The 19,041-nt window shown below is 30.8% G+C and overlaps 3 protein-coding genes across 3 annotated transcripts; 1 reads left to right on the top strand and 2 right to left on the bottom strand.

The window, feature by feature from the left end:
• Positions 1 to 1,730: 1,730 nt before the first annotated feature.
• On the bottom strand, positions 1,731 to 5,191 carry LOC113521860 (juvenile hormone esterase-like). Its single transcript, XM_031909900.2, has 3 exons — positions 4,893 to 5,191; positions 3,283 to 4,631; positions 1,731 to 2,045 (listed from the first exon to the last, which is right to left on the bottom strand). The coding sequence occupies exons 1-3, from the start codon at positions 5,094 to 5,096 to the stop codon at positions 1,817 to 1,819; spliced, it is 1,782 nt and encodes a 593-aa protein (XP_031765760.2). The 5' UTR covers positions 5,097 to 5,191; the 3' UTR covers positions 1,731 to 1,816.
• An 808-nt stretch (positions 5,192 to 5,999) lies between these two features.
• Positions 6,000 to 13,588, bottom strand: LOC113521939 (uncharacterized). Its single transcript, XM_026907616.3, has 6 exons — positions 13,350 to 13,588; positions 10,991 to 12,330; positions 10,613 to 10,826; positions 8,588 to 8,818; positions 6,594 to 7,948; positions 6,000 to 6,263 (listed from the first exon to the last, which is right to left on the bottom strand). The coding sequence occupies exons 1-6, from the start codon at positions 13,539 to 13,541 to the stop codon at positions 6,065 to 6,067; spliced, it is 3,531 nt and encodes a 1,176-aa protein (XP_026763417.2). The 5' UTR covers positions 13,542 to 13,588; the 3' UTR covers positions 6,000 to 6,064.
• A 1,121-nt stretch (positions 13,589 to 14,709) lies between these two features.
• On the top strand, positions 14,710 to 18,347 carry LOC116413075 (carboxylic ester hydrolase-like). Its single transcript, XM_031909979.2, has 3 exons — positions 14,710 to 14,954; positions 16,072 to 17,354; positions 17,682 to 18,347. The coding sequence occupies exons 1-3, from the start codon at positions 14,757 to 14,759 to the stop codon at positions 17,878 to 17,880; spliced, it is 1,680 nt and encodes a 559-aa protein (XP_031765839.2). The 5' UTR covers positions 14,710 to 14,756; the 3' UTR covers positions 17,881 to 18,347.
• Positions 18,348 to 19,041: the final 694 nt, after the last annotated feature.

Here is a 19,041-nt window from a genome sequence, read left to right as displayed (position 1 = left end):
GTGTTGCGAATATCAACGCCCTCCTCCTCATTGCAGGATTCCAAAACAGACATTTATGGTAGCTATCAATATATCAATATATCAATGAAGACATTTTGTTATATTTAGCAACCAACTACAGTACTAATAAACTACAATAATTAAAAACAATATATATAATTTTAAATACAGTAGCCTACATGTTAACTTACAAACAAAAAAAAAAAAACAAAATAAAAGTGTGTGTGCGTAAATGTGTGTGTGTGTTTGTGTGTGCGTGTGTGTGTAAGTAAGTATATATATTGAGTTACTATATTACTCATAACATGGTACGTCCTTGTTAACTTAGGAAATATTATTATTATAAGTAATACTCGTATAGGGAGACTTATATTTTTTTTGTTCTTTTTCGATTCTTGATTCTTTAGCAAAATATCCGATTTCGTTGGTAGTTTAACGATTTCCACTTCACGCGTATAGTACTATTTACTATGCACTTCTATTTAAGAGAGCCAGGAAAGTAATACAGATAGGTACAAACACTTTGTTTGCAACACGATCCATCACAACTTTACTAGGTAGTTCTAGATACTGTCAGAAGTCCAAACTATGTTTATAGGTTTTGATAAACATAAACTCCTAAGTCCACACAACCGCAAGGTGCTCCCTCAGTGTCATATTCAACGAACTTCAGTCAAACAATGACTTAATTATTTATCACGTATAAATAATTAAGTCATTGTTTGACTGCTTCACACTATTATAAAGTGTATAGTTACTCAAATTAGGTAGACTACAAATTAAATACCAGAAGGAAATTTTGTATAAAAGTCTTCTGCTTGGAAACCTCTGTCTCATTCGTGTTTCTGTCATGAAGCAGTTGTGTTTTTTAATAACTGTGTTTCGATTTGAAGGGTGGGCTATGGCAATGAAATTACATGATACAGAGACATAATACAGTCTTCAGGAATGGCAACCTATGAGATTGTTAGTAATGCAACAGTATACCCAGACTCGAGTTAATTTAAAAAAGTTGTCTGAATTTCTAAATTGTCCCAACAGGGAATAGATCGAACTCGGAACCTAATTTATTATATACAAAGCAACGTATCCACTTTTGTGCCATGAAGGTTGTCACAGTAAATGTTTTACTAAATAATTAATTTTAAGAAATTGTTCTAATTTTTTTGATTAAAAATATCAATTTATTTTAAAAAGCTACATTAATTATAAGGTTGGTCAAATAACGATAAATAACTACAGACAAATAAACAAGTTTTGGTTACGGTCCGGAGAAAATAAGATTTTAGCATATTCTGATACCAATTTATATCAAACGAAGGACACCTTAAAATTTTTGACACTAGAGAGCTTAGCTTAAATATGCAGTAGTATCTATAGTTATCGAGTATTAATATAATGTAATATGTTCTTCTAGTATGTTCTACTATAACGATCCATTATAACTCAGAAGAGGCCGCAGGTCTCTCTACAAGAGAAGCATCGTTATTAGAATAGTTTTAATACCTGATCAAGCAGTTTGCTAGAAAGTTTTATTTCGAGTTTTTCAAGCCTTGCAATAGTACCTATGGTTCCCCTAATCTCCTTTTATATCTTGGAATTAATAACGAGTGGTGATATAACACTAACTAAAAAAAGAACTTCACTTTAGTATAACACTGTTTGAAAGAAGAATTATTCCAATCAGTTAGGAAATGTTGAAGTTATCGTAGGTGAATAAAAAAATACACTTAATTTGAAAACCATCGGCTTATTCTCTGATTATTATTATATAAAAAAAAGCATTCGATCTTTAAACAGTATCTCCTGAAACAATTTATAAATCTTCTCGGAGTTCTGAAGCAGGTTGTACTAAACCGTTAATTGCCATTTGAGAGTATTTCCTCAGAAATTGATCCCAGAAATGTTCTCGTTCACCAAGAGGATTCTTTTTCATGCGCAGACCTTTATTGATGTGCAAATAGTTCAGATCATTGTCTTTTTTGTCCACAGGATTCCAAATAAAACCTTTTAACAATTTGTCTTCTGCAGACGGAGTTGGATTACTGGAATTATAGGAGATTAAATGTGTTTATATAGAATTAAGACGAAAAACCGACCGAAGTAGTTCCAATTTTCTAATGTAAGTCGTTAAATACAGCGAAAAGATCTTTTATGTTGCGAATAAAAACAACATTTATTGACATTTATAAGTTAAAAATATCTAATTTATAGAATAAGCTTTTATTTTTCAACTAATTAAATATATATTATTATTTGAAAAGACTTCTTAGATTTATTAATATAATAAAAAATCTTAAAGAATAAACCAATTATTTCGTAATTAACAATATACACACAATTTCAGATACTACATATATATATAAAACAATATTCCTAACATGAGAATTTTATTCATTTTTGCCTAGTTTTCGCCGTTCAGTTATTGCAATAAATAAGTAGAACGTCAATCATCCAAAATAAGATTCATAATATAGTGTGATTAGTCAATAAGCTGAAGAAAATTTGAAAGTATGGTCATATCTAGTTTCTTTTTCAGATCGGTTCATGATATTTGGTAATAAAGTAAGGTTATACTTAATGTCTCTATTGCATATAGGTATGTAGAAAGACAATTGTGTCCTATCTAAATAAAGATTGTGTTTCACAGAATAAAATTGACTTTAATTGTGATAAAACCAGTTATTTTGATTTAAAAATTACTATTAAATTACTGAACCGATTTTAATAAAATTTATATGGGACTTAACTTATCCCTTCAGATAATAAAAAGAAATTTTTAAATCGGTTTGGAATTGACCGAGTTATGAAGTAACAAACATTAGAAAAATATATAACCGAATTGAGAATCTCGTGCTTTTCGAACTCGCTTGAAAAGAGGGTCTAGTGTTATACAACTCTATCTTGACTTATAAGTTGAGGTAGGGCAATATAATACTAACACTATAATTATTTTTTAGGTCTATATACTCAAAAGATAGCTCGAATCTAGTTGACATCAAAATTTAAATTTTCAAAACTCCCTTGACTTTCCTGGACTCGAAAACTATCGTTAATAAATCAAATTAATCCGATTGATAATATCAAGTTATCTTGATAATGATCTTGGGGATGACTCCCCAGCCGCATTGTTTTCTAAATTTTAATATGCTCAACAAAGTGTGTTCAGATCACATTCACATGTTCAGTTACGTTCCCCACAACGGTAATAGTACACATGCTGCTGATTACCACGTCAGAGGTTATATTCTCTAGTATTTGTTTAAAAATAATAATACTCACCCCGTTTTGGCAAAGTTCGTCCACATACGGACCATTTTTTTTAACACTTTAATTTCCGGTTGTTCGCTTATTAGTTTGTTTAAATCCTCATAATTTTTGCTGATCCGAGAACACATATGTAAGTAACATATTTCATCAGTAATTGTAGCACCCCAATTTTCTGTGGTTGATCTAGCATGGTTAGATATATACAACGTATTTTCATTCAATAGACCACAAAAATCGAACATGTAATAAAATACATTGGATTGGAGTTCAGTGGTTAATTTCCTGGCTGCATAATTTATGGCGAAGTCTTGCAACACATCGCCTACATATACAGCGTATTCCAAAATATTATTGTAATGCAAGTAACCGTCTTCAAAATAGAAATCCTTAATTTCTTTAATAGCTTCTTCAAATACGGAACTCTTACGATCAAACCTGAATCCCGATCTTATTGGAAATTGAAAGAAAAAGTCTTGCCCCAGATCTGTTATTAAACGAGGTTCAAAAATGTAGTGTGATGCTAAATCAAGGCCTTCTCTAGAATTGAACCCCAGTAAAACAGGCACATCGTTAATAATTTTACTTGACATCGGAAATGATGATAATACTGCACTTTGGCTTTCTTTTTCGATAATGGGTGAAAGTGGAATGGAGCTAATCTGATGGTTTTCCATTAAATCATTGCTTATAGCATCTGCTTCTTTTGCTAATAACTTGTAGACGTCTATTTTTTGGAACTCTTCCAGTAACGTGGCGCTATCTTCAGCTGTTATATTTACAAGTTGTGCAAGTTTAAACGCGAGTCCTTTTGAATCCTGGCCAAAAATTATACTTTCCATCGCAGTGCCACTTTGCATGATAATACCGTGAAAGAGGTCTTTTGCTTGTTCACTATACATCAATATATTTGCTAATATTGCACCTCCTCGATTACCCATTAATGTTATACGTTTTGGGTCGCCACCAAAATGTTCAATGTTGTCTTTTATCCATTGTAATCCAAGAATAAAATCTCTTATACCGTTATTACCGGGTATAACTTCGTCTTCAGTTGATAAGTATCCCATTAGACCGAAACGATGATTAATAGTAACAACAATAACATCTTCCTCCATGAAAAATAACGGAGAATACGTATCAGTTCCATTAAAACCGCTTCTAAAATTATCACTGTAATCAAAAACAACGACAGCTTTAGAGCCTCGAAGGTCCGGAGTGAAAACGCTGAGGTAAAGACAATCCTCATCACCAGATATTCCGAAGGGTTCTCCCATTCGCATTCTAGAGCTATATTGTAAACATGTTGGTTTATTTTCGTAAGCTTTATATGTTCCTTCCCAACCTTCGTATGGCGTAGGTGGCTAAAAATATTTACAAAAAATTAATTATTATTTCATAACTTGGACTTGGAGTCTATTATATATTAATATATATATATATATATATATATATATATATATATATATATATATATATATATATATATATATATATATATATATATATATATATATATATATATTATAAATGTTTATACAGTAAAAATAATAAAATACGTACACAAAATCTAGTTATATATACTATATAAGCATTTAATATAATTCTGAAATATTATGACTCACCTTAAATCTTAATTTGCCAATAGGTGGTGTGGCATACGGTATGCCTTTGAATGAAAAGTAATCTTGTTTATTAAAAAAAGTTTTCTCCACTTTTCCTGATAACTTACGTTGTTGCAATTCAATCACTACGGTTTCATTAGCTAATGTTTTAGTTAATATAACTAATACTAGCCAGAATGCGATAAAATAAACTTTATTAAACATTTTATGTTATTCTAATAATGTTATATCTAATATTAAGTAAGAATTTATTTTATTCATGCACAAACATCGTTGTCTTCACTGATTATTGACAACTGAAGAAGTGGTAGTGATAAGAAAAAATATGGACGTGTATATAAGTTATCTACTCCTGATAAGGCTTAGTAATTAGATTTTGGTTTATTATCGGTTTAAATGGGTTTTTTAGTAATCCACTTTTGTTGCATAAGGTAATGCTATAAGAATAAAATGATTTACTCTTATGGAAATTCTTTAGACATTACTTGTAGGTAATCTTTAAAATGTATCTAAATAATTTTTAGTTTTAAAATCTTTATATTCAAAATATGTAATTTTTAATTTATAAAGGTTATTTTTCTGGATAGTAATGGATATTATTGTTCCCCTTTGTTTTGGTTTGAGAAGTGAATAGAGTCATAACACCTTAGTCTTCAAAAATAGCAATGTACTCGTATATGAGGTGTCATGGATGACACAGAATTTTAAGATATCCATTGTGTTGTTATTTTTTTTACAAACTACGGTTACCATTTTCCACCAGAACCTTCAGTTTATTTATCATTCCAATTTGCACAAAAAAATATACACTTATGCTCTTATTCATAAAAACGTCAAAGATCTCATAAACCTATTTTGGCCATATTGTAAAACTGTTTTTGTCTCTTTTTTAACGCTACATTCTTAATTTGAAAGCAAGTGACAAAACAATTTCAATAGCTAAAATAGATTTGTAGTAGCTTTTTGTTTTTATGAATAAGGGGGTTAGCGTAACTGGTAGATATTCCTGCCTGGATTACAATCAGAAGTGTTAACATTTTTAAACCTAATGTAATCAGAACTTTTTGTAGTTCTATATTAAGGATATTTTAAAATAAAATTTATGTCTCCATTTTAATTTTTTTTATTACAAATACATAATGAGAGTTTAAATAATCATAACGTGTTTTGATTTAAAGTTCATCTTTTATATCTTTAACAACACCATCAATAGCTTTTTCTCTATATTTTTCTATGAAGTTGTCCCAAAAGTCTACTGTTTCTTGATGTAGATTATTTTTAATCTGCAGTTCTTCATTTATGACTAGACATTCTTTTTTGTCCTTAGAGGCTGGTTTCCATATAAATTGATCTCCAGGTGGTGTTGGATTTCTATAAAAAAAATTAATCTATGTTACAAAACTATATTATAAATAGTGTATATAATATGTGTCATTTACTTAATGCCTATAAACTTTTAGAATATAATTTATATAATAGAATTGGATCTCATTATATTTAGAGAAGTTTTTGGCTCTAACTAGATTTAATTTTTTTACACAGTTTTACAGTATAGGATATTTCCTTATAGCCAACTTTTTATTTGTATTAGTTTTATAGTACAATATGTTTACATCAAGTGATGTGCTTACTACTGCACTAAGAAAGCAGTTTTAATATTATAAGTTACTAAAATAAGATTTTTAATTAAAAAAATTTTACCCTGTTCTGGCAAAGTTGGACCACATTTTTACCATATTTTTTACTATTTTCATATCTTCAGAATCATCATCTTGAATAGCTTTCTTGTATGATTTTTTGATAGATTTACAAACAAATAAATAGCAAAGATCATCTCCCATAGTTGCACCCCATGTGCCATCTATAGTTTTAGATTTAGATAAAACATTCTTCTTTCTTTTATTAAATTCTCCACTATAATCAAACATATAATAATAAACAGGATAACTTGATTCATTGACGTATTTTCTCACACCATAGTTTATGGGATAAAATGACATAATATCTCCGATATATGTTACAAACTCCCCAGGCTTATTAATTTTTATATAACCTTCTTCAAAATAGAAATTTTTTATTTCTTCAATGGCATTAGCATATGCAGAGCTGTGAATATCGAAATGAAAATTGGTTCTGATCGGTAAGAGGACAAGGAAATCTCTATCAGCAAATGTGAGGTATTGAGGTTTATGTAAATAACGTTCGGTCACCTCAATACCTTCTCTGGAATTATAGCCAATCATTACAGGAACATTCATATCAAAAGGAGTTTCTGGAATCTTGGTGAAAATAGCATCAGGATGTTCGTGTTCAATTATTGGTCCAAATGGAAGTATACCAACTTGGACAGCACGTGAGTCGTCAGCATGCACAGAAGTTTCCTCAGCTAGAGTCAGATCTATAGGAGATTTTGTGTGCAATCGTTTTAATAAATATGAACTGCTTGTAACTTCTTCTTTCAGTTCTTTAGCATAATCTATAGCCCTTTCTCGGGTTTTGTTAACAATACTCATGGAGTTCCACAAGTTTCCACTTTGTAGAATGGCAGCATTGTATAATCCTTTGGCTTTTGGAGAATGTAGTAATATATCAACTAGAACAGCTCCACCGTCACTTCCCATTAATGTAACTTTATTTGGATCACCTCCAAACTTTTCTATATTTATTTTGATCCATTTAAGAGCTAGAATAACGTCTCTTAAACCATTGTTGCCAGGTAGAAGTTCGTCTGCAAAAGATAAGAAACCAAATACTCCAAGTCGGTGGTTGACCATTACTAAAACAACGTTTTCACTCATAAAAAAGTCGGGACCATAATCAATTGAATTGTTAGATGACATTCTGTAGTGTTCATTATGTATAAATACTATTACTGGAAGATTAAGGTCGCCTTCATTGGGGAGTTTTGGCGTGTGGATACTCAAATGAAGACAGTCTTCGTCACCGCAGTATCCAAATTTTTTTGTGCCTCTAATTGGTACACGATTCTGAGCACACGGCTTCTTTTCCTTTTTTGCTGGTAAGATGTCGCTCCACCCACTGTGAGGGATTGGTGGCTGAAAATATAATAATTATTATATGTACAATAATTATAGCAATAGCAAGCTATTGAAAAATTTAGTTCAAATTTTTTGCTCATTTATATTCATTTATCTATAGGCATAGCACGGTGAGAAGACGAGCAAAATTTTAAATGTAAAATTTAATTATTAATATCAGTTTATATATTTTTCATATATTTCTTAGTTAAATTATGCCACCAAAATTTTAATTTGTTAAAGTGAGTTTGTTTGTTACCTCTTAGTACAGTAACAGCTTTTTTTATACAACTTAGAATGGCAAATAAGCTGACGGTCCACCTGATGGAAAGTGGTAACCGTCGCCTATAGACATGAGCAGTACCATAGACATAACAGAGTATACTCTTTCGCCCATGATACCCCTCATGCGTTGCTATTCCTGAGGACTCAGGAATGGCAACAGCTCATGGAATGACTCACGGCTCTACTAACCAACATGAAATTTGCTATAATATTTGTGAACTTGAGATGGAGAAGGAGATAAGCTACTTTTTATTCAAATCAATCAACATATTCCGGACGAAGTCGTGGATAAAAACTAGTATTGATATAATTATTAATTATATTAAACTGACTTTGATAATTATAAAAAAGATACATTAAATGTAATCTTACCATAAATCTAAGATCACCAATAGGCGGTTCTGCATATGGTATACCCATGAATGAGTAATATTTTTCATTTTCTATTATCGATTTCACTTCTACACCATTTATTTTGCCAGAATTAGTTTCTACTATCACATCTCCATAACATATATTTAGAGAAGTTATACAAAACAAGAATACAGTAAATAAAGCACCTATCATTTTAAACAAATAAGTTTTAATTGAAAACGTTTGCGGCTATTTCATTTTGTATTACTTCATAACTGACGTGTCCTAACATACATATTATCGGGTGTACAAGCTATCTATTGTATTTAATTTTATCTATAGCAAGGATTGAATGATAACAGTAGCGTGTTAATCTAGTTATTAATGAAATTTATAATCTTCGATTATATGTAGGTTACTCTGGTACAACTGATATGGCTCGGTAAGACAATTGTTGTCCTAACACAAAATATATATTTAATCGAATGACACATATCTTTCTTAAAACTCGAAACAAAGTTGGGAATAAATATGGAATACACACTTTTTAATAAAAAATGAAATAAGTACATTGAATTGAATTAACTGTGGATTGTATTTATAAAATTTTTACTAATATTACAAATTTGCTTTATACGTACCTAGTACTTCGTACAGGTAGATTTCAAAAGTGGTAACCAATGAAAAATACCACTTCTTGATGGCGTATTGTGATAAACAATACACCAGATTTGAAGTTAGATTTTTAGGAACACAACTATATACTGCAGTCAATTTGACAGACACAATTTAATAAAAATATATTATTGTTTTGGTGTCTATTGGTTTTATTAAGACTCCACATATTGCTTTTTCCTAAATATTCTTTCTTTCTTAAATAACTACCATGTATAGATATCGTCTAGTTACAATTGTATTATATTAAATATAATAATGTGTGCGTTTGTTTGTTTGTTCATTTGCTTATTACCTTTTACGACACCTTTACTGCTCTTGAACAACTAAACTAATTGTCATAAAATTTGGTATATACGTAGCATTTGGGATAGATATGACATTATGTTACTTTTAAGTCGGTTAACAAACATTCTCGTTTTTATATAGGTACAACACGCGGATGGAGTTGCGAGTAAAAATTACTAGGACAATATTTTTTTTTCTTACCAAATTAATGATTTTATCCGCCGGTATGATTAAATTGAGTATTAATTCGTTTTAAAATCAGTATATTACAACGGCAAATTATACTCATGTTATTTTATACTTTAAAATCCTTCGCTTCGCTCTAGATTCAAAACAAGAGCTACGCTGTAAAAATATTATTTTGGTTCCTCGTAGAACACTCTACTACTAGTATTTACTCATGCACGCATTAGAATAATGGAATACAATAACATTGTCTTTACTCTATTGCGGTACTAAAAAAGGCAATGTTCTTTTTATATGTACGTATATTCGGATTTTTTAAATATTACCACTACATTACACGTACATACAAATTAGGGATTATACATATTTTCAACCGACTTTAAAAAGAAGTTTCTAAATTTTATGTTTATTGCCTCATAACTCCATCAGTTTTAAACCGATATGGAAAATTATTTCTTTATAGAAAGAATAAACTTACTTACTAAATAGAAATTTTATCAAAATTGGTACAGTAGTTTAATTTTTAGACCAAAATAATCGGATTTGTTACAATTGAAGTTTTTATTTTGTATGGGATACAATCTTTAATTATGTATTTTCATTTGATATTACATTAGGAAAATTGAATTATTTTCCGCAGCTTTGCTCGCTTAAATTATGATATAAAGTATCCTATGTATTAATATAGTATATGGTGTATCTTTGTACCAAATATCATTCAAATAAGTCGATTAAACGTGATTGAGTAACAGATATACAAACATCGTTAAAAAGTTTCATATTCATAATATGTATTATTTGAAACAACAGAATAACATTTAGTACGCAATACGAGTGATAAGTGTGATATTATTTTTTTAAGTATTAATAAATGTAAACTTTATAATATCATAATTCATCTTTTTTATTTTTTGTGCCACTCACTATCCCGTTTACAGCCCTTTTCTCCCACGTATTAATAAATTGTTTCCAGAAATTAAATTTTTCTTTGTATAGTTCAGTTTTAAGTTCAATCTTTTCATTTATATGTAGGTACGTTTTTGTATGCATATCGTAAGAAGGCCATTTCAGATTTTCAAGTAAAATATCACCTTCCGGAGTAGGATCACTGAAACATAAATGAATTAATTTCCACCGTTAATCCAATATTGAGGTATTTCGTTATAGAAATTTGAAGCGGCACAATATCGGATTTAGATGATAAATTTCAAATGAATTCATGGCTCTTTAATATTCTATTTTAAAATTATTTGGAATAGCACGGCTACCTACCCATACTTTGCGAAGTTAGACCACATTGTAACCATTTTTCTTTGAATATTTATTTCGTTTGACAATGATTTGTTATATTTCAAATATTGTTTCTTTAAACTTGGACATTTGAATAAGTAGCACAGTTCGTCGCCCGTGGCAGCACCCCATGTACCGTCTTCAACTGTTGATAACTTCATCAAATTATTTTTGTTTTCATTCAATTCACTATAATAGTCAAAATAATAATAATAAATAGAATTAGACGATTTATTGGCATACATATTCACTGTACTATCAATTGGATAAGCGGCAAGTACGTCTCCTATATATGACAAGTACTCTGGAATATTATTGATTTTAACTTTTTTATTTGGAAAATAAAACCTCTTTATATCGTCGATGGCATTATAATATTCTTCTTGTACTGGATCGAATTTGAAATTCACTCGTTTTGGCATTATGAATGGGAAATCCTTTTCAACAAAGCTAAGATATTTTGGTTCTATAAGATATTGGAGAGACATGTCTAATCCCTCTCGAGAATTAAATCCAATCATAATAGGAATCTGTATAGTAGTGAAACAATTTTCCGGATATTCAGTTATAAGTCCACCCTTTTGCGTCTCAACAATTGGGCCGAAAGACAATACACCTCTTTGATTGTCTCTATAATAATCTTTCGGACTGGCGTGGACATTTCTATGTAAAAGGTCTTCGGCGGGTACACTTCTCAAATATTCTAATAATTTCTGACTGCTACTAGTGCTCAGTTTTAAGATTTCGCCAAGTTTAAATGCTCTCGCTTTCACTTCACTTTGCAAATAAGCGGTGGATAACGCGGTGCCGCTTTGCATAATAGCGGAATGAAATAAGTCCTTTGCGTTCGAATGAATTAACAAATCAACTGCCGCAGCTCCACCATGTGATCCCATTAACGTTATTTTCTCGGGATTCCCGCCAAAACGATCTATATTTTTTTCAATCCATTTCAAAGCTTCCACAATATCTTTTAATCCCGCGTTTCCCGGCAACGTATCGTCTTCGAATGAAAGGAACCCCAATACAGATAATCTATGACTGATCGTTACTATTATGATATCTTCTTCAATGAAAAAATCTGGCGCGTAGTCCTTTGTTTTGTTATAAGAACAAGTGAAATATTCATTATGAAGAAAAACGATGACTGCACGTTTCTTTTTGTCTAATTTAGGAGTAAATATGTCGAGATACAAGCAGTCTTCTACGCCATAATGACCAAGGGGTTGACCCTTTTTTACGTTGATGTTATATTGGATGCAGGGCCTTTTTTCTTTCTTAGCGACGAGGACCTCGTCCCAGGGATCGATAGCTTGTGGTGGCTGAAATGTAATAATGGTACAAGTTAATAATAGGACCTGTAAAGTATACATGAAATACGTAGTTCGAATGTAGGTCGGTATTAAATATAAAATTATAAATATTACTCTATATATTTCCAACAGGAATTTTATTCGTGAGACTGAGATCTGAAAACATAGAAAGTATATGTAGGTATATTTGTTTATAGAATTCGTAGATTATTATATTATGAAAATAATAATCTATAATTGCTTATAACTTGTGTACTATTAATTCTTTGTTACTATGTATATTAACTAATACTAACCGATGTATATTTTTTTAATAGGTGAAAATGGAATGGTAACCCCGCCCGCGCTATCTATATACACCGACGAGGCATCAGTGGAAGATGATGGGTGAGAATCAATGCAGGTCAGTCGGTCCACCATAATGAATTGGACAAGAATTAACCATGATAGTTTCCAGGGGGAACCGCGTGGAGGTCGACCTGAGAGGGTAATATTGCTAGCAATGGGGCTGTTAGACCTCATTACTAGCAATCCCTTTCCCCCAATCGATGTATATTTTGACTAATAATCCGGAACTGACGCTTCTAGTGTTACAAGTGTTCATATTTTACGTTGGTCATTTACCACCAGGCGTATCATACCTATATTTTATTGCCAATCTAGTTACATTTAAACATTATCATTTTTAAACCAATACGGAGTCCATTTAAAATACGACGGTATAGGTGACACATTACAAAATATTAACTTAAAAAGTGAATTAAAAATACATACAACAAACACAAAATATGTATTATTAAATGAATGTTTAATATAATAAATTTCTTTTTTTAAGAGTCTCATTGAATTAACATTATTCGTCTATACTGTTATGTTTGAATAAAGTTTAATAATTTTTAATTTAGAGCAAGATTTAGAGTAAATATATAATAGTACATATATTAAATCCATAGATTCTCTTAATTTCGTCGGTCAATGTAATACATATATTTAGCATTTTTCTTGCAAGATAGCAAAAATATATTTACCAAAAATCGTAAGTTGTTTACTGGCGGAGCAGCATAAGGTATACCCATAAATCCTAAATATTGGACGTTCTCTATCAGAGTCGTTAAAACTTTTCCTTGGACTTTTCCATGTGTAGTTACTACCTCTGGTACTTCACCATAGACAATAAACACAGACGTCGTTAAAATAATAACGATTTTATGAATAAACATTACGCATATTAATTTACGTACGTGTTATTGCAATTGCTGACTATAACTGGGCCGTAACGTGATATCGGCTATCAGAATTAATCTGGCCGCCATAAAACACATCGTTATAGATATAACGGGCGTCTTTGATTCATGTTTATATCAACTCACGTTAGGATATTTTGTCAATTGACTAGATTATTTATTCTTTATGTGTAAATGTATGGACTGCATATGGGTACCGACAAAAAAGGTGCCATCTTGGCAACATTTACTTTTTAACACAGCAAGAGAGGGCACCAGTAATGCCATACTTATAAAAATAAAATTTGTAAAGTTTAAACGTTATATTTTTTAAACAATGCTTCCTAATCCAAACTTTACAGGTGGACATTATATTAAATGCCGCAGATATATCATAATGAAGTATTTCATATTTATTAGCTTATATTAAAAAAATGGTCCCACTCGCCGACAACCATCTCTTAACAATACGGTAGTAGGGGAAAGGGATTGTTAGTAATGGAGTCTAATAGCCTCATTGCTATCAATACACCTTATCAGGTCGACCTCCACTCGGATCCCTCTACAAATTATTGTGTTAATGACAAGTGATCTGCTTTTATTCTTACCTATTATCTCTCACTGGTGCCCCGCCAGCGTATATCGATAGCGCTGGTACCCATTTAAAAAATTTAAAAATATATATAATATGTAAAGATACATGCCCATAAATTTTATTATATAATAGTATTAAAATGTGATAAATCCAACAGTTTATTTGCTTATGTTTTCTACTAGATTTAGACAAATTCATAATATTTTTTATTATTTACGCGTTTGTTTGCAATTTAGATATTTTTACGGAATTTTTTACACCAGTGTAAAGACGAAGACGATCGTTAGTATATATTAAAGTAAGCGCTTCGAAGATACAATCTGAAATGTTATTGTCAACAGATTTAAAAAAGGAAACATTCAATTCGACGGCATAACTCACGCGAAAATATAAAATTAAAAGAAAAAATGAACAAGTGAATTTTGATAAAAATCTTAATATAGTTTTCTTTTTTAATTCATCACAGTGGTTTTATTTTGAAAACATTCTTACGGTATTTAAATATGTTATTAATAATGACGTGTCTGTAACACGTATACTCAAAGTTAATTCTTTAACATTTAATTTTTTTTAATATACAGAGAGCGTATAGCTATAATAAGTATATCTAGTTTGTTATGTATATTTGTTGTGTGTTATTAGTTTTTTTTGTGTATGTTAGTTTTTCATCAAGTGCCAATGATGAGATACATATCCAAATAAACAATAACACAATAATTGGTAAAAAGTTTTATACGATATTCGAAAATAAACCTTATGTGGCATTTTTTGATATTCCTTATGCTGTACCTCCCCTACACGAATTAAGATTTAAGGTATATATTTTGTTTTCTATAGTATCATGTTTACCTGTCTTATAGGAATTGGTTGGTTGTAGATTCAAATCTGGCTGATACCAAAGATTTTATTGTCTATTTTAATTTAAACGGAATTTTTTGTGATGGTTTTCATTACATCTGTTACGTCTGTTATGTCTTTGCTGTTGCCTATAGGTGGCAACCACTTAATGCTTTCTATAAGGTGGACCACTATATTATTTCTCAGTTGAATAAAAAACGATAGGTGTTCATACATTTTATTTCTACCAAATTTACTGAGCTATACCTCGTATGTACTTAGTTTTATATATTGGTATAAAGGGTCTCGTAATAGCTAGGGTAAACAATAATATGAAAGTGGCATGAAATGAAAGACATGAACATTGCAAATCAATACCACAAATTATAGTTCGAGTAGGTTTACACTCGGTGATGTCTTTGCTATTGCTCATATCTGGACTATTATCGTTTTCCACAATGTCAGTAACATTGATTTCAGTATTTGCTTTTTATGTGTGAGTGTGCACTTACTGTGCAGTTTCTTATAACGAGGTCTGCTTTCCTTATTTTCTTTCCACTTCATACGATTAGATACGTCGCGTCGGAAACATTACAGGAACGGAGGACTTTTTTAATTACATCTTGTTCAACTTGTTTTCGGTCTTTCTTTGGATCTAGAACTGAGGAAGGACAGATTTAATTTATAACAGTATTTGCTTTATGCAACTTAGAATGGCAAACAAGCTGACGACCTATCTGATGGAAAGTGGTAACCAATAGATATGAGCAGTACCATCGACATAATTGAGTATACTGTTTCGCCCATAATACCCCCCATGCGTTGCCATTCCTGAGGATTCAGGTATTATTCCTCTGTACCACCTCCCATGCAAATACAACTGCTTCACGGTTGAAACACGAATGGGACAAAGGTGCCCAAGCAAACGACTTTTGTACAAAGTCTCCCTCTGGTGCCATATATGCCAATTGAATTGTAATGTGGTTGTCGTGGAAAAATAAAAATTATTATTATTACTATTATATATATTTATTTATGAAAGTATTAGAATATTTTAGTATTATAATAACAAGAGTATAATTTGTTTATTTTCAGCCACCAAAAGAGTTCCAATCTTGGATTAATATTAAGAATGAGCCTTTTTATTATAATGAAACGCGTCCACATAAATATTATGAAGATTGTTTATATCTTTCAATATACTGTCCTCATACAAATAAAATAGGGTTTAATTTTCCAGTTATTATATGGCTTCATGAACAGTCTAAATACCATAAACCTGATTTTTTCATTGATGAAGATGTGATTGTGGTAATTATTTCATATAGAACTTCAATATTTGGATTCTTAAATACAGATGACGATTTCGCTGAAGGTAACATGGGAGCAAAGGATATTTTGTGCGCACTCAAATGGTTAAAGAATAATATAAATTATTTCAAGGGGGACTCTACCAGAATGACTGTTATTGGATCAGGTAAAGCAGCTGTTTTGGTTGCATCCCTTTTGGTGACAAGTGTTGCTGAAGATCTATTCACAAGAGTAGTTATTCAAAGTGGATCGGCTCTATCCCCTGCTGATTACAGAAATTGTAATTTTGATATTATGAATAAATTATACTGGAACTTAAAAGGTCCTTTTAAAAAACTAAATAGAACAAGACTTTATGAAATACTCATAAATGCTTCCGTAAACAGTTTGCTATCGGCATCACAAGATATTTTTGATGGAACGGAAGTGAGAAATAATCAAAGATTGATCAATACTTTTGGGCCCACGATTGAGACTTCAAAGCGGGCTTTTATGAATAGGTCTCCTTTAGATGTATATAAAAGAAAATTCACAAATAACAATGTCGAAGTAATGATGGGATACACCAGTTTGGATTCCCTTTACAAATTACGAGGATTTGTAATGGACAAAAAACTTTTGAAGTATTTAAATTATAATTTCCAATATTTATTGCCATTCGAAGGAAAAAAGGACGAATATGGTTCGAAGCGATATAAAAAAATAAAGGAGAGAATAATGGAGTTTTATTTCGTTAATGGTACGATCGGCGAACGGAGCTTAAGACGATATGCAAAATATGTTTCAGATCAAGTCATCTATCCATTGCTCCGTCAAGCGAGACTACACGCGGAGGTATCGCGCAATAACGTTTACTTGTACAGATTTTCATTTAAAGGCTCCCTCAATACTGCTTGGAATTCTTATGTACGAAATTTGGATTGGCCTGGTGCGACGGCTGGAGACGAAATCTGTTACCTATTCAAATGCAAATCAGTAAACGACATTTACAATAGCTCGCGAATGTCAAATGAAAGGCACTTCATTAAGAAAATTGCAAGGTTATTGGCAAATTTTGCTAAATGCGGGTAAGGGTAATGATACTTAAATATTTGGAATGTTGATTCAGATTTGTTTTACGGGAACAGTGAATGTTAAATTACGTTAATATTGCTTATATTGCCTTTCAACTATTTATTCAAAAATACAATTATATTTTTGTTTCATTTTTGATTGACTATATCATTTAAATATTAACTTTAGACTTTTGCGCTGCATATTTTATGGTTTATAAAAGACGTGAATTGATGTGATAATTTAGGTAAATTATGATAATTTATCTGAATTATTATAGTCTACCTAAATGATCGCATTAATTTCTGTCTTTTATAAACCATGTCTTTTAAATATTACAGGAATCCTACGCCAAAGCTCAATGATAATATTCTAGGTGACTTACAGTGGACTCCGTTGCTAGCAGACAGGACAATGAGAGCATTGAATCTGAGCCAAAAACTTAAAATGATCAGCGTGCCAGAGCGTAAAAGAATGAAGTTTTGGGATGAATTGAAAAGAGAATTTTTTCCCGATAAACTTCTGAGCGAAGAACTCTAAGTGAAACTGTATTACGATAATGTAGTTGGAAATTGTAATGCGAATGGACGGTATTGACAAACATTTTACTGGGTTACTATAGGTTTTATTTGACTAAATATATTTTTTAGAATTGTATAGTATAATACTTATCTATTTAACATTTAACGATGACGAAAGTAATTCACAATCGATATTATTAACGCTAGAATAATTATAATTTCTGCCCTTATAATCAATAGATTGACTGCGACGCCAATCAACTAATGGTCGCTTTATAGTTCTCTACAAAGTTAAAGCCCCTTTATGTGTACCTACAAAACGAATTTGATGGTCAGAGTGTAATTAAAAGGAAGTGCTTTCAAATAACCTTACCTATAAATAATTTATGTTGTTGTTGGTCTACTAATTTGTAAGGTGTATGTATTCGACTTTCCGAAAATGTTTAATACTGTCGTTTGATTTTAGAAAATTGAAAAAATATCTGTACGTTTTATAAAACGTTATTGACTTATTCAAAATGATCGTATAACTTGTCGATAGAATTTTTTATTTTGCTATTTAATACCTCATTGTATGTATACTCACTTTTTACAAGTTTTTGTCTGTTACTTCAAATGCGTGGGTTTTAGTAGAAAATTCAATGAAATAGATGATAAAATATATATCAGTTTTTATGTTAGACCCATATATATGTATATATACGTGTATATAAATTTTCTTAAGTACGAATATCTCTCATGTCGTTGTCGTCGTCTAGCTACAATTTTAAAAATATTGTATCAGTAAGAAGCTTACTTCTTTGATCAATAAACAGAGCTTAAAATATAAAGAATTTACTTAAATGCGAAATAATATAATATAGGCAGTAGGTATAGTCGAAGTTTGCATTTTCTTATTTCGTTCCTTTCATGCGGAAAACCACTTTCTTTTACTTAAGCTCCGTAACGTAATATTGTATTATGTTGTCCATTTTCCGAATTACTAAATAATAGTGACGACTAAGAAAAAAAGCATTCGAATGGAAGAAAATATCGCGTCACCACATCAAATAAATGATATTTTACCAACAATAAGATTACAACAGACCTATAGACTAGTCGGACTTTTTTAGTTACATTTTGGTGATTCTATAAAAGCAACTACTTCAAGTATGGTATATACTTTTTACCGACAGAAGGG

Source organism: Galleria mellonella, unplaced genomic scaffold (genome assembly GCF_026898425.1).
Source record: "Galleria mellonella isolate WM207_F2 unplaced genomic scaffold, CSIRO_AGI_GalMel_v1 utg63, whole genome shotgun sequence".
Taxonomy (NCBI): Eukaryota; Metazoa; Arthropoda; class Insecta; order Lepidoptera; family Pyralidae; genus Galleria; species Galleria mellonella.
The sequence above is the reverse complement of the archived record's forward strand: the minus strand, read 5'-3'. Positions and strand labels throughout refer to the sequence as shown.

Coding starts and splice junctions, on each gene's coding strand:
- LOC113521860 (XM_031909900.2), bottom strand. CDS start 5,096: ATGTTTAATAAAGTTTATTTTATCGCATTCTGGCTAGTATTAGTTATA. Junction 4,632..4,892: donor TTGGCAAATTAAGATTTAAG/GTGAGTCATAAT, acceptor AAATATTTTTAG/CCACCTACGCCATACGAAGG. Junction 2,046..3,282: donor ACGAACTTTGCCAAAACGGG/GTGAGTATTATT, acceptor CTATAATTCCAG/TAATCCAACTCCGTCTGCAG.
- LOC113521939 (XM_026907616.3), bottom strand. CDS start 13,541: ATGTTTATTCATAAAATCGTTATTATTTTAACGACGTCTGTGTTTATT. Junction 8,819..10,612: donor CAAAAAATAAAAAAGATGAA/TTATGATATTAT, acceptor AAAATGAAATAG/CCGCAAACGTTTTCAATTAA. Junction 7,949..8,587: donor TTGGTGATCTTAGATTTATG/GTAAGATTACAT, acceptor TTATATTTTCAG/CCACCAATCCCTCACAGTGG.
- LOC116413075 (XM_031909979.2), top strand. CDS start 14,757: ATGTATATTTGTTGTGTGTTATTAGTTTTTTTTGTGTATGTTAGTTTT. Junction 14,955..16,071: donor TACACGAATTAAGATTTAAG/GTATATATTTTG, acceptor GTTTATTTTCAG/CCACCAAAAGAGTTCCAATC. Junction 17,355..17,681: donor GCAAATTTTGCTAAATGCGG/GTAAGGGTAATG, acceptor TAAATATTACAG/GAATCCTACGCCAAAGCTCA.